General features: G+C 36.9%; 1 protein-coding gene across 1 annotated transcript; it reads left to right on the top strand.

Moving 5' to 3' along the window:
- Window positions 1-1810: 1810 nt before the first annotated feature.
- Window positions 1811-11634, top strand: LOC104442897 (ankyrin repeat-containing protein NPR4-like). Its single transcript, XM_039316179.1, has 5 exons — window positions 1811-1962; window positions 5295-5815; window positions 7889-8394; window positions 10787-11298; window positions 11493-11634. The coding sequence occupies exons 1-5, from the start codon at window positions 1811-1813 to the stop codon at window positions 11632-11634; spliced, it is 1833 nt and encodes a 610-aa protein (XP_039172113.1).
- Window positions 11635-12991: the final 1357 nt, after the last annotated feature.

Genomic DNA, 12991 nt, shown 5'->3' with positions numbered 1-12991 from the left:
GTTTTTCCTCCCAAAAATGTATGGAAAATCCCTCGAACATAAAAAAAAAAAAAACCTCAGGGTTTAAACAAGATTAGGTACCGAAAGGGCATTAGTGATTAACTAGTGTAATCAAGTCCCCGATCCTAATTTCTCTGGTTGCGTAGGAGTGAGTATTTCTCCCGATACTTCACTTGGGTTTCTAATCAACCCACCCCAAATCGATTAGTGGTGACTCCGTTTTAAAATTGACTTACAGGTTAAAAACTTGAACCATTAAGTCGCGAATTAGTGGACTTGGGAGAGTCCGGGCATAATAAATTCAGCCGAGCCATTAACCTCCTTTAGGCGCTCGCCCCTGATGTGGGCGCCGAGAAAAAAGAGTTCGCGACAAAGGATTAGGGTTTTTCAACAACACTTTGACTTTGGCCCAATTCCTTAATTTGGGGCAAACAATCTCTAAAGGACGTCGGTCAGAGATATACTTCTGACTTTATCATGCCGGCAAGCCACATTGGAGTTTATATAATAAAATACTGCCATGTAGATTTTTCCAACAACCTAAATCGTCGATAGAACTAAAGTTGTTTTTTTTTTTTAAAGAGTGGCACTTTGAGTAATCATTCCAAAAATTTTAGCATTGAAGTAAGCGCTGTTCGAGAGTTATAGTGCTTATAGTATCATTTTCCCACATTAATGAGTAAAGACATTGAAAACTGCATTTCAAGGTGCTACTATTAAGGTGTTCTAAAAACTTTGAACTCATTAAGTGCAGGTATCTACTAATGATGTGAAGTTCTTCACCAGTTCCACGAACAAAGAAACAAGCCTGGTATGTTAGAATAGTTAACAAAAGCACATTGGAGAAGTAACTTAGATTCCGAATGAATTGAGTGACAAGGATCAAAGAATTTAGGAGGGCGACTCACTACTGGGTTTTCGAATAACACAGCAATTTGAAATTTCTCAGATAGGTAGTTGGTGTCTATGGCAATCGAAAGAAGCATGGAAACAAACCTCCTCTATTGTCCACTTACTAAAAAATAAATACACAAATGGAAAGCATACATAACTTTATTCATTTCTTTCATTCTTGTTTTCTTTTCCTTTTTTACTGCATTTACTTGGAAATGAAGTGTCATCATTTGAAAAAGCAGAGACCGAATTTTCTTTTCTGTGGGTCCACAAATTTTTCACTTTCAATTTTTCACTTTCCATAAGAAATTATAAATGTGACATAATATGATACCGTCCTATCACAACTCCCCTTTTCTTTTATCATTTGCACTTCCTTTCATCAAACATAAATTTCAATTCAGGTGAAAGAGTCTAAAGTAACGTGGCTCTCTTCGCTGGTTAAGTAGTAGTACTTTATTCCTTTGCCGATAACAGCAAAAAGGACCACAACACCAAGAAGGTAGATCAGCAGATCTATCAATTATATTAGGTACAGTTGTAGCAAAAAAGAACTTAGCAAGCTCTATAATTGATTTAATTCGTTGTTTCATGTCGGTAGTGTGGGAAAATATTCAATATGAACAATTGAGATTTTCGACTACTGAAGAAGGAAAAATGACGTAGCTACCAAGTTACATCCGAAGTTCTCCAGAATATCTAGCAAGCTGGTTGGCGATGGGGAATTAGCGCAGCAATGTGCTGCAGACCGTTTGAAATACACGAATGTAGAAGTTTATTGCATCATCCTTAAAACCCGACGTTCCCCTATGAGGAAGCTAATCTTTTATTTCATGGAAATCATTCCCGTCACTAATTCCTACTTAAACATTTGCCAAAATATTGTTCCTCTTCTCTCTAGGCAGTCTTTTCCTCAATGTCATGCTTGAAAAATGAAGCCAGATTGAAGGAGCTTCAGTTGAGTTATGTCATCGTAGTTAAGGTCCTTAGTCTAGGCCCACAGCATTACCAGCGCAGGCAGTGTTCTGGGAAGAGACTTGCTGTTAAAAAGCTCACAACTGCAATCAAGTATTACTTCTAGGATCAAACTAGAAGTTGGGGATAAAGACATTACGAGTGTCACAACTTTCATATAGCGCTTACTTAAGGGTTATAACTTTTTTTTCCTACCACTTAAGTGCCATAATTTCTATAAAAAAAAACGTTTACTTAAGTGTCATTATGGTTAATCGATCACTTATATGCCAAATTTTTTTTAAAATATTCACCCAAGTGCTGCAAATTTGATGTAGTGTAGCACTTGTGGTAAACAATTTTAAAAAGTTATGGTACTTAAGTGATCGATTGAAAATTTAAATGACACTCAAGTGATCAGGAAAAAAAAGAGTTATGGTACTTAAGTGAACGCTATATATAAGTTATGCAATTGAAATGATCAAAAAAAAAAAGGGAGAAGAGAGAATACCGTGTGGAAATTATGGCACTCATGACGTCCTTTTCTCGAGAAGTTGGAGAAATTTACACCATCGTGGCATGGCTTAACAAAGTGTCATGCTGCAAAGTGGAATCGCATTTTCTCGGCAGACTCAAAGTATTATACTTCAACCACATGTTTAAGAAAACAACCACAAGAAAGAGAATTTTATGTGCACATCTCAAAAGCTGGCCAGTAGTACAATAAAGAAGAATACTATAAGACTTGTGAAAGGACAAAGGGGAATAAATTCTTCGAACAATATAAAGTAATTCGCCACATGTTTTCACCTCAATATTGAAAAGAAAGAAGACATAGCATGAAAATGTGCAATTCACTCATTGCAGAACTTTTTCTCACCGGAGGTCCTCCATCACAAAATTCGACAACGCCTCGACCAATCATGGTGCCCTGTGAGATTGGCAAGTTAAAATGATGGTAGACGGATAACTCTTAACCATGTACATGAGAAACTAGGTAACCGGCAACAGGACAAAGACAACAATAAGAATACATAGATTACAACATTATCTTTTATCCATTTATCACTTATTGAGCTTAACTGTGTTGTCGATATACTGCATCAATGCAGTATGCTGGTTATGTTACCTAAGAATTACTGGAGTACAACATAGAACGGCACAGAATAATTACAAAGAGCTGACCATTGCAGCATCTAAACCCCATGTTTTTAGGTAAATACTGGCTACTAATAGCTTTCATTTTTAAGCTTTCAAAAGCATTAGTGTAGATTTTAAACGTACTTCAAGTTTTCCACGAGGATACTACCTTGAACTTTTCACTACCTCAATAACTTAAAATAATAAATTTAATTTTAACTAAAATTGTTGTCAATAAGATGTGCAGTCATTACCAACGTCTTCTCTTTCCTAACATATAAACTATTGAAACTAGAGATGATGAAAAATTACGTCCTGTCCTAACAGTTTAAGCCAGTTTAAGTCCAGGCTCTTTGATGGTGTCAACCCAATTTGCTCACTCGACTTACAGCTGTTGGATTTTCTCTTGCATCAAATGAAGGTTCACAAACTTCTCAATATGTTCAATTCCATGTCCAATTGAATTACTTTCTCCATTTCGACCAAAAAAAAAAAAAAAAGAATTACTATCTCCATCAACAAGAGGGAATGCATAGTTAGAGACTTATAATGTGGTTAAGATCGACATTCAATGTCATTGCCTGAGAAAGCCTGACTATGTCGAAGCCATCGCTAAGTTCGTTCGCTCGTGTTCTGCACCTGTGATATCAAAATTGTTCTGGTAAAAGTGAACTCTAGGTACCAGAAGACAATATATCTCACCGAAACTGTCAACACCTTCTCACAAGCGACGTCAGTCTGAAAGGCAAGGAACATAACAGATTGTCACGGAGTCATCATATGTAAATCATCATGGATAACAAGCAATAGTCGACAAGTTGCCTGCTCTAGAAGTGGCATAGTCCACGGGTCCCGTGAGCCGCCTCCTATTTCTCTACATGGTAAGAGACAGGGGAAAGAGTAAACCAATAAAAATAAGTCCATTTTCTAATGAACTGAAAAAAGATTAATGATGGCGCCTATGTGGGAAGTCTAGACCAACATACACGAAAAAAATAGAAAGTTAAGTTAAACAAAATAACCCATTGCCAATGCAGTTTGCCGTTTACAGATTATTCAGTTCTAAATAAACATAATGTCACCGGGGTTCAAATAAGATACTAATTTGCCAAATTCCATTAACAGACATAGTTGTAGCTAGTGTTCCATAGAGATAAGAAGTTTAGAACATCAGAAGAATAGTCTTACTAATTCAACTCTACATATAAATTCACAATGACGACCACTATGTGACACGGATGAGGGCCTGGAAGCTCTCACCGGCAACCCACCAAGGGTCACTAGCCCTCACTGACAAAGCAAAGCAGGTTCGGTCTTGCCCAGCCTCCCTCCCTCTCTCTCTCATTTTTTTCGATAGATAGTCATTGAACTATCATAATTTTTTTTAGATTTCTACTCGTTATGGTATATTAAGCAAACATTACAATAGAAAAGATATGATTATGAGCTCCAAGTTTTGCCAATGGATCATACAAGTAGAGACGATCCTCAAATTGGGCGTCAACTAATTTTTACCTAAGTTCGTGCACCATAAAAGTTTGCATATGTAAATCTTTGAGCGGAAAAAGTTTATGTATGTAAATCTTCCATCACAAGTAACATGGTGAGAATGCATGACTCACGACAAACTAGGACCATGAAGACTGAAAAGAGTAAAGGATTTGTCGGTCAAATAAAAAAAAAAAAAAAAAAAAAAGAAAAAGGAAACTACAGCTAAAAGTGGGCCCACAAATGTCATTACTTTAATAAATAAGTTCAATCAAATTCGATTCTTCAAGAAGAATGTTTGAATCATACATGTCCGATGGTCCAAATTTTGATGAAGAGTGGAAAGCAGTCCGTTAACTCAATTTCATGCTTATATAATTTATTTACCGTTATTATTTTTGTTTTGTACTTGTGCTCCTTCCTTCTAACAAGAGTTGGCCCACTTATTATTGTTTGTGTGTAAAAACAGGAAGTCCAAAACGCATACTGATTAGACTATTTGGAAACCATTCACTAAACTTGATAAATTTATTTCGATTTTATAAGAATAATTGAAGAACCACCATATGCATATAAATGTCTCCTTTCTATTACTCCTGGGAAGCTCAACTAAATTTCCTCTCCAGCATCCTTCGTTCACACTAGTCCTCTTAGAAAGCTCAAAGAAATTCCTCCCACTTGAACTCATTGCTTATATTGATAAGTTTACATGCAACTACCGCGTGTCCTGAGAATGAAAGAGAGACTGAGTATGCATCCTAAAGTATATGAGGCAGCAAAGTCAGGAGACTTTCATTCCCTGATGACAACAATTTCAGAAAATGGAGAGGATCTTTTCCACCAAACAACGCCAAGGGGAACAATATTCTTCACGTTGCGGCTCAATACAAGCAGGTAAATTTCATCCGAGATATTCTGCAACATCAATCAAGATCGTCCCTTCTTTGGCAAGGTAACGACAGAGGAGACACTCCCTTACATGTTGCTGCTAAAGTGGGAAACGACCATGCGGTTCGAGTCTTCACGGATTTGGCAAAATCACTAGATCAACTTGATGCATGCAAAAAGCTACTTGAGAGACAGAATAATAAGGAGGATTCCTCGCTGCACTATGCAATTAGAGGAGGTCACGAGTCGGTGGTTGAGTTGCTGATTAAAGAAGATCCTCACCTATGTGATATTACTAATGCTGTTGGTGAGTACCCGCTTTATCTTGCAACACATCGAAGCCTTCCAAATATCATTGAGCCGATTTTACAGGCTTCCTCGTCGCCATGCTCTCATAAGGGCCCTAAGGGACTGACAGCTCTACATGCCGCAGTGCACTCCTCACTAACAAGTAAGTATCACAAGATTATAAATCCAGTGATACATAAATTTCAACCGAAGTTCTCTCTCTAATGCAAGGCTTCTCTCTAGTGAGATTGCCGGTGGTATGGCCCCCATCTACACTAGTATCTTGTAAATATAATTAAAAAAATTACGGCCACGCTTTTTTTCATTCTTTTGGCTTATACACTCCTTATCACAGTATTTTGACCATGCATTAATCTCTTTATTATTTATTTGATATTTGGTTAAACTCCCTCTTTTTCTTTCTTTGTTTTCTTTCCTCGCGGATTCCACTTCCTTTTTCATATCTTTCCACGCCTTTAGCGTCCCCCTCTATTCCTTTACTCCAGAGGGACAGCACATTTAGGCTACGTTTGGTAACGCTCTTGGGAACAAGTGTTTCTATTCTTTTGTTCTCGGAAGTAAAAATAGAATAGAAACACATTTGGTAAGTTTTTGTTCTCGGGAACAGATTTGGAACAAAAACAAGAAACAAAAAAGTTGCTTCTTGTTCCCGGGAACAACTCAAGAAACAAAAATTAAGAATCAAGCTTTTTATTCTTTTCTTTTCTTAACTTTCTTAATTTCTCTTTCTCTTCCTCTCTTCTTCCCCTAGCCGGTCGTTGTCCGGTGACAAGCCAGACGAGGCTTAGCGACCTCACCAGAGCCTCGCCAACCCCTGGCTAGGTTGCCCCAAGCTCGCCGGCCACCGGCAAGTTCCCCCCGAGCCTTGCTGTGGTCGGGCGAGGTTCCCCTGAGCCTCGCGATGGCCAAGCGAGGTCGCGGAACCTCGCCCGACCACGACAAGGCTTGGGGGACCTTGCTGGTGGCCGGCAAGGCTCCCGAGGCCGGCCCTTGTCTGGCCGGTCGTCGGCTAGCAACCGACTGAAGGAAGGAGAAGAAAAAGAAAAAGAGGAAAGAAAAAAAAAAAAAAATTGTAAGAAGATTAATAATAAATTAAAAGAAATTCTAAGTTACAAAAAATTTGAGGTTGTATCAAACATATTTCTTTCTCGAAACAGAAATTTTGTGTAGTTACTAAAGATGTTCAAATGCTTAAAAACTATTCCCGGGAATAAAAATAGAAAAAAAGTGTTTCTAAAAAAAACCTGTTTTTCGAATCAGAAACGTTACTAAACGCATCCTTATTTATTTGTTATTACTTTTATATTGGTGAAAAAGGTCATGCTTTTCCCAAGGACATGCCTCTTGAACACTTCTGCGTGACCCACTTCTGCGTGAGGATTATGTTTTGAAAATATTCAAGTTGCTAGTCCTGGTGCATTCTCTTTATTGTTATATTCATTGACAATTAAATAAGTTCCAACTCGTTCGTCTTCTCTTGGTTTGCGGACCAAAAGAAGAAGATTAGAGTTTGTACATAGTATCATAAGACAGAATATTTCTACATATTGTTCCCCGGGCACCATCGTCAACCACTATCACCATCATACCCCAACGTCTTCCCTTTTCTCTCTCATCCAGTTCCTGTTTTTTTTTTTTTTTTTGGGTATTCTTCTTCTTTTCGTCATTTTCTCCTTATGATTAATTGCTTTTCAATTTACAGTTGATGATAGGGCACATTGCAATATATTTCCAAAAGATCATGGTATGAACGCAAAAAAATTTAACCCTCGAGGGAAAATTATGATGGCTTGGAAAAAGGGAGTACAATGATTTTAACGTCGGAAGATGTAGAAGGTGCTAAGTCCTCATTCAATTTAATTTTCTGATTGGCATCTGAGTAAAAACCCTTGATCTTTTATTCTAGCCTTGACAGAGCAGATGCCTTGCTAAATAGAAATGAAGCATCTTCTCAATCAACTTTATGAATTTTTGACAAATTCATTTATCAAAATAGAAAAATTTACAAGTTTCTGCATTATGCTAGATTGAAGGAAGTTAGATTTTACATGTGTTACACAACATCTCTAGAGAAACTTCAGAGTAACCTGACATGGTCCTCCCTAGTAAGGAGAAAAAGGAGAAAGCTAAATGGGACGAAATGCAGTGTTAAATATCTATGTCAAGATGCTAAAAACAGTCTAAATCGTGACGTATTCTTATTGTGTTTGCAAAGTTTCGGATAAAATCTTGGAGAAGAGACCAGACTTGATCAATGAAGGAGATGATATTCGGTGGACTCCTCTTCATTATGTCGCTTACTCTGGAAAAGACGAAGCAGTTCGACTGCTCCTGAAACACGATACTTCTGCGGCATATGGCTTAGACAAAGAGGGAGATTCAGCTCTTCACATTGCAGCGTTTCAAGGCCACATCAAAGTCATTGACGAGCTCGTTACAGTTTGTCCTGATGCTTGGGACATCATAAACAACAAAGGGCAAACGGCTCTTCATGCAACTGTCATTGGAGGACAAGTAAAGGTAGTCAAGTACATAATAGGGACGTCAAACCTGGAGGATCTTATCAACGAACAAGATACTGATGGAAACACGGCTCTACATTTGGCTGTGCTTCATAAAAAATACATCATTTACATATTGGCACAAGATAAGGGGGTGGACTGTTCAGCCACAAATAAGGAACATTTGACCGCCCATGACATTTTTTATGCTCACAAAGAGGTATGTTTGCTTGAACACCATAGAGCCCAATTCGTTCATTCACAGAGTAATTTTCTCAGTATTGTCTAGAAACTGTGACCCAGGTGATACTCATTTCACGTGCAAACAAACAACCCAATTGAAGTCTTTTTACGTCAACATGGTTTTGCTTATTCAATTGTTTAACTATATTGATTATATTCTCAATTTTCATAGCAAATGGCAGCAAAGGTTACTTTACTGAGTGTGACACGCATTTGAAAAAGGGCCTCGGAGTGAAGTGATCTTATTAGTCATATCTAACTAGAAAGTTGAATAAAATTGAACTTTGGGGTTGAACCACGTATAAAAAAAAGCTTCATTCCCTCCCACTTCACCTAACATTTATTAGCACTCTAACTATTACATTAATTAGGCACAAATAAAAGGATTTTTTTATACCGCTTAATCTATCATTAATATTCCTACGACAGAATGTCAACATTAATTCGCATAACTATGTGAAGTGAATTGATATATATTTATGATTAACTAATCGTGAAGGGTCATATCCCTTTATTTCTTTTTTCAAAATATCAATTTATCTACAAATTGGATGTGTGCACAAAATGATAGGTATATATGTTTTGTAGAAAATGAATGATTTGAAAAATATTTTCCTAAAAATGATCCCTTGTATCGTTTAAAAAAAAAAATGAATCAATAAAAAAATTCTCATTGTTCATGTAATGTAAATTGTTATTGACAATAAAAATATTTTTCGTTGACTGATTTTGTTAAGTGATATAAACAATTATTTTTAGCAACATATTTTTCAAATCATTCATTGTCAAATGAAACAAATGGAGTTTTGTAGAAAATGAATAATTTGGAAAATAATCACATAAAAATGATCATTTATATTATTTGAAATAATTAGTTAATGAAAAATATTTCATTATCGAAAACAATAAATGCCAAGACATTTTCGTGGACTATAAAATAGATTTTCGTTTGTTCATTTTTATAAGCGATATAAACGATTGTTTTTAGATTTCAAAATCATTTATTTTCCGCATAATAGATGTACCTTTAGTGATAATGCAAAATGTCAAATTGGATATGGAGGTTTATTGGATCGTCTTCCTAGGTGGGCTCTTGCTGAGCCCATCATCCACCAAAAGGAGCTCGTTCAAGACCCAAAAAAATAAAAAAATTGTAAAATTAAATAGTCTATTTAAAAAATTTATGCAGACATATTAGTGAGTATTGCAAACGGTAGCTAAAAGGTTGCGATCAAATATATATATTATTTTTAATCTATAACATGGTTATCAATGTGCATTGTCATATACAAATTTCAGTTTACCAAATGATTATCTTGCGAGTAGTTACTATTGCAAAAATGTTAAAAATAGAAGTCTTTATAATTGAAGCAATACTTATAGTATTGAACCTTCTAACGAATTCCCACACATAAAAGCCCATTTATAAATATGATTACATAAAAAAAATGTATTAATAGATTAGCTAAATGCATCAAATAAAAATAGTTTAAATCAATATTGAGTTTGAATATTTTGTTAGTAACAAAATATTTAAATAACAGGGTATAATTTTAGACAAACCACGTAGTAAAGTAATGTTCAACATTAGTTAAATTTTTTGTTTGGTTAATAAATATATATTAGTTCTCTAAAATGTAATGTCTGAAGTTTATAAATATTGTGCTGGATGATCATACAATATCATTAAAACTAAATTGTTTAATTAGTTTAAATTCCAAATCCATGCGACAGGCGGGTCTTCAACCTGTTCAAAAGTAACAGTGTCCTATTTATCTTGAAAGCAATGCAAAACATTGGGGTTGGGTTCCTCTATAAGTTAGGGGACAAGGTAAAGAGAAAAAAGAAAGAAAAGTACAGTATAAATCTGAACTGTCTAATGGCTCCTGCGCTGAGGCGTCACTATTTAAGAGGTGGCATTAAGGTGTAACTTAAGAAAATCCCAATCCAAAAGTTGATATGCACTTTCTGAATTTGAAACGACTATTGGGCGACATTCATAGAAATGAATCAGAATAGTTTGTACAATATTTAGCTAAATTCCTTCTGTTTCTTCTGTGCCCCCTTTCAAACAGTTTCGAGGTAAAACAGAGAACCTGCACTCTGCCCCATCTGGGAAACGGATTTCAACCAATTCGTAGATTATCTCACTTAATTATATGATTACCCAAAACTGTAATTGTTTAATTCAAAAGACTCTATTTACTGGTTTTATCTAAAAGAGATGAATTGAATGAATTCTTCATTATGTTAGCACTCCCTAGGACTTCTGCTTGTTGTAAAAGGGTTTTCATTGTGTAGAGTGAGGGTTTTGAAGTATTTCTCTGGGAAAGACCACTCATTAATTAATATTTCTGTACATTCTTTAGGTCGGCTACGCTGCCGCAAAAGCTCATCACTTGTTGGGAGAATTTGGTGCGTTCTATTTTCAACGCGCGGTTGTTGAAAATGTTAAGAAGTGGCTAGACAAGCCAAATGATATCTCTATAACCACAGAAAGGAATATTGCCTACCAAGAAAATTACGATGTATTTGCCAAGTTTCAAATACTAGTGTCGGTACTCATAGCCACAGTTGCCTTCGGCGCGTCCTTGACGATGCCCGGAGGTTATAACAACGACAATGGAATGGCGATTCTTGCTGGCAGGGCAGCTTTCCAAGCCTTTGTGATATTGAACTCTATAGCGTTCGGTTTGTCAGTGCTGGCATTAACCTTACAATACGCTGCTACTGCCATGAAAGGTCACCTGAGGGTAGGATATGCCAGCACCGCCACAAATTGCGCTTACACGGCTGAGATTGCGATGATACTAGCCTTTGCTTGTTGTACGTATGTTGTATTTCCCAGAACCATCGGGCTCGGAATCGTTTCTATTGTTGGGTTTGGATTAGGCCTGACTTTGTACCACATCAGTCTTTTCCTTGACCCCGACGTAAGTTTTCTCGGGTCGTCACGTAGCTCTCACAAAAGATACATCCGAAACTTATTGTTTGATTATGGTATTATCTAGGAAAGTTGCTAACAAGTTGGGCCGATTCTATAGTCCCGTGACCTTCTGCGCGGGAATTTGTCAGCAGTCAAAGTAAACCAACTGTGGCCGTGCTCAAGATTGACAGGAGCGCTGCAAAGGCCAACAAGTTGAGACTTCTCCTGTACGTGAAGGATGTCCAAGTCGACTCCATCACAGTTAACCAAAAAATAATCCAAGAGGGTTAGCAGTTGCTGAGCAGTTGCTGTAGGTATTCTTTGGTGATAATCTTTTGGTTGCAATGAAGTGTCGGATTTTGTAGCATGGCATGTATGAGTTTTATTTGATCTTACAGTGAATTGCCATTACTTTTATTTCCATGAATTCCTTACACATTCTTCAAGTTGGTTGATGTTTGGGGAAGTTTATGATGTGAACTCGCAAAATCAAGTTACTGGTTAGTGAGTTACCCGTATTGTACTGAATCTACCAATGCCAAATTGATTTGTAAGTTATCATCTTTATTAAAATTTTACAGACGGACAAGCTAAAGGCTAATAAACTATTGTCATAGTAAAGAATTTACTGACATCAAATTGATTTGTAAGTTAGATCGGGTAAGAGGTTAGCAAGGTTCCGACATGGTAATGAATAGACAAATGTCAAATGAATTAGTAAGTTACCAATGCCTTCTTAAGTTTTCAAGCGGGCAGATTAAAAGTTGGTAAGTTAGCAATATTGTAATGCATTCACCAATGCCTAATATCTTTTTTAGTTTTACAAGAAGGCGTAGATAGAGGAAAGTTTGCCCAAGAATGTGATGTTTACTAGCAGATAGTTGAAGTTGCCGTTGAATTTGGACTTGCCTTCAACTTCTAATGGCATAGTTGCGCAAAACTGCCGGAATACCATAACATTTTGAGCATCTATTAAGAGCTAGTCATGGCTGATGCAAGATCCTTCTTTTTCGATTATTTCAAAAGTTTCATGAGCCTTCATAGAAATGGGAATGTCACCTTTCAGTGTAATCTCAGAACTTTCAAGTTCACTGGACATCATCAAAAAATTAGGTAGACAAAACCATGAACGTATCACCATGTCAACCTACAAAAATTCAATTGCTCCCTCACGGAGAAAAAAAAACATCATTTCGCTTCATCTTTCATGTTCCTGTGTATAATACATCCTGCATCACTCGCTAATGCACAGAGAGGAGCAGAGGCCGATCCTTGAACAGCCTAACCATTCTTCGATAGAAACCCTGAACCCAAGGGGTCCAACTACTGGAACCTGCTCCAGTTGCCACGTTCTTCGCTGAAGCTGCATCATCCACCAAGTAAGGTAATATAAATTTGACTGGAGATGGTTCTCAGAGATGTTGATAATTTGACTTTCCCAGCTTCATCCAAGGTCTTCTATCCAATCCAATCCTCAATGTAAGCTCGGTCTGCAGGAAATGCATCGGATAGGTACATTCATCTCTTTTCCCACTGGATTAATGATAAAAGGATGCATATCGTATCATCGAGTAAGGGTAAAAGCATGTTACGATGAGCTTAACCCACAGTGACAGCACCATATTGCAATAAGTCCTCGAGCAAAATC

This window comes from Eucalyptus grandis, chromosome 1 (genome assembly GCF_016545825.1).
Source record: "Eucalyptus grandis isolate ANBG69807.140 chromosome 1, ASM1654582v1, whole genome shotgun sequence".
Taxonomy (NCBI): domain Eukaryota; kingdom Viridiplantae; phylum Streptophyta; class Magnoliopsida; order Myrtales; family Myrtaceae; genus Eucalyptus; species Eucalyptus grandis.
Note: the sequence above shows the minus strand (reverse complement) of the source record. Positions and strands in the feature narration are given on the sequence as shown.

What these genes read in the sequence shown, in the direction of transcription:
- LOC104442897 (XM_039316179.1), top strand. Translation starts at nt 1,811, where the DNA reads ATGTCATGCTTGAAAAATGAAGCCAGATTGAAGGAGCTTCAGTTGAGT. An exon ending in AAGCTCACAACTGCAATCAA is followed by an intron (nt 1,963 to 5,294) that starts GTATTACTTCTA and finishes CAACAATTTCAG; the next exon opens with AAAATGGAGAGGATCTTTTC. An exon ending in GGAATCGTTTCTATTGTTGG is followed by an intron (nt 11,299 to 11,492) that starts GTTTGGATTAGG and finishes GGAATTTGTCAG; the next exon opens with CAGTCAAAGTAAACCAACTG.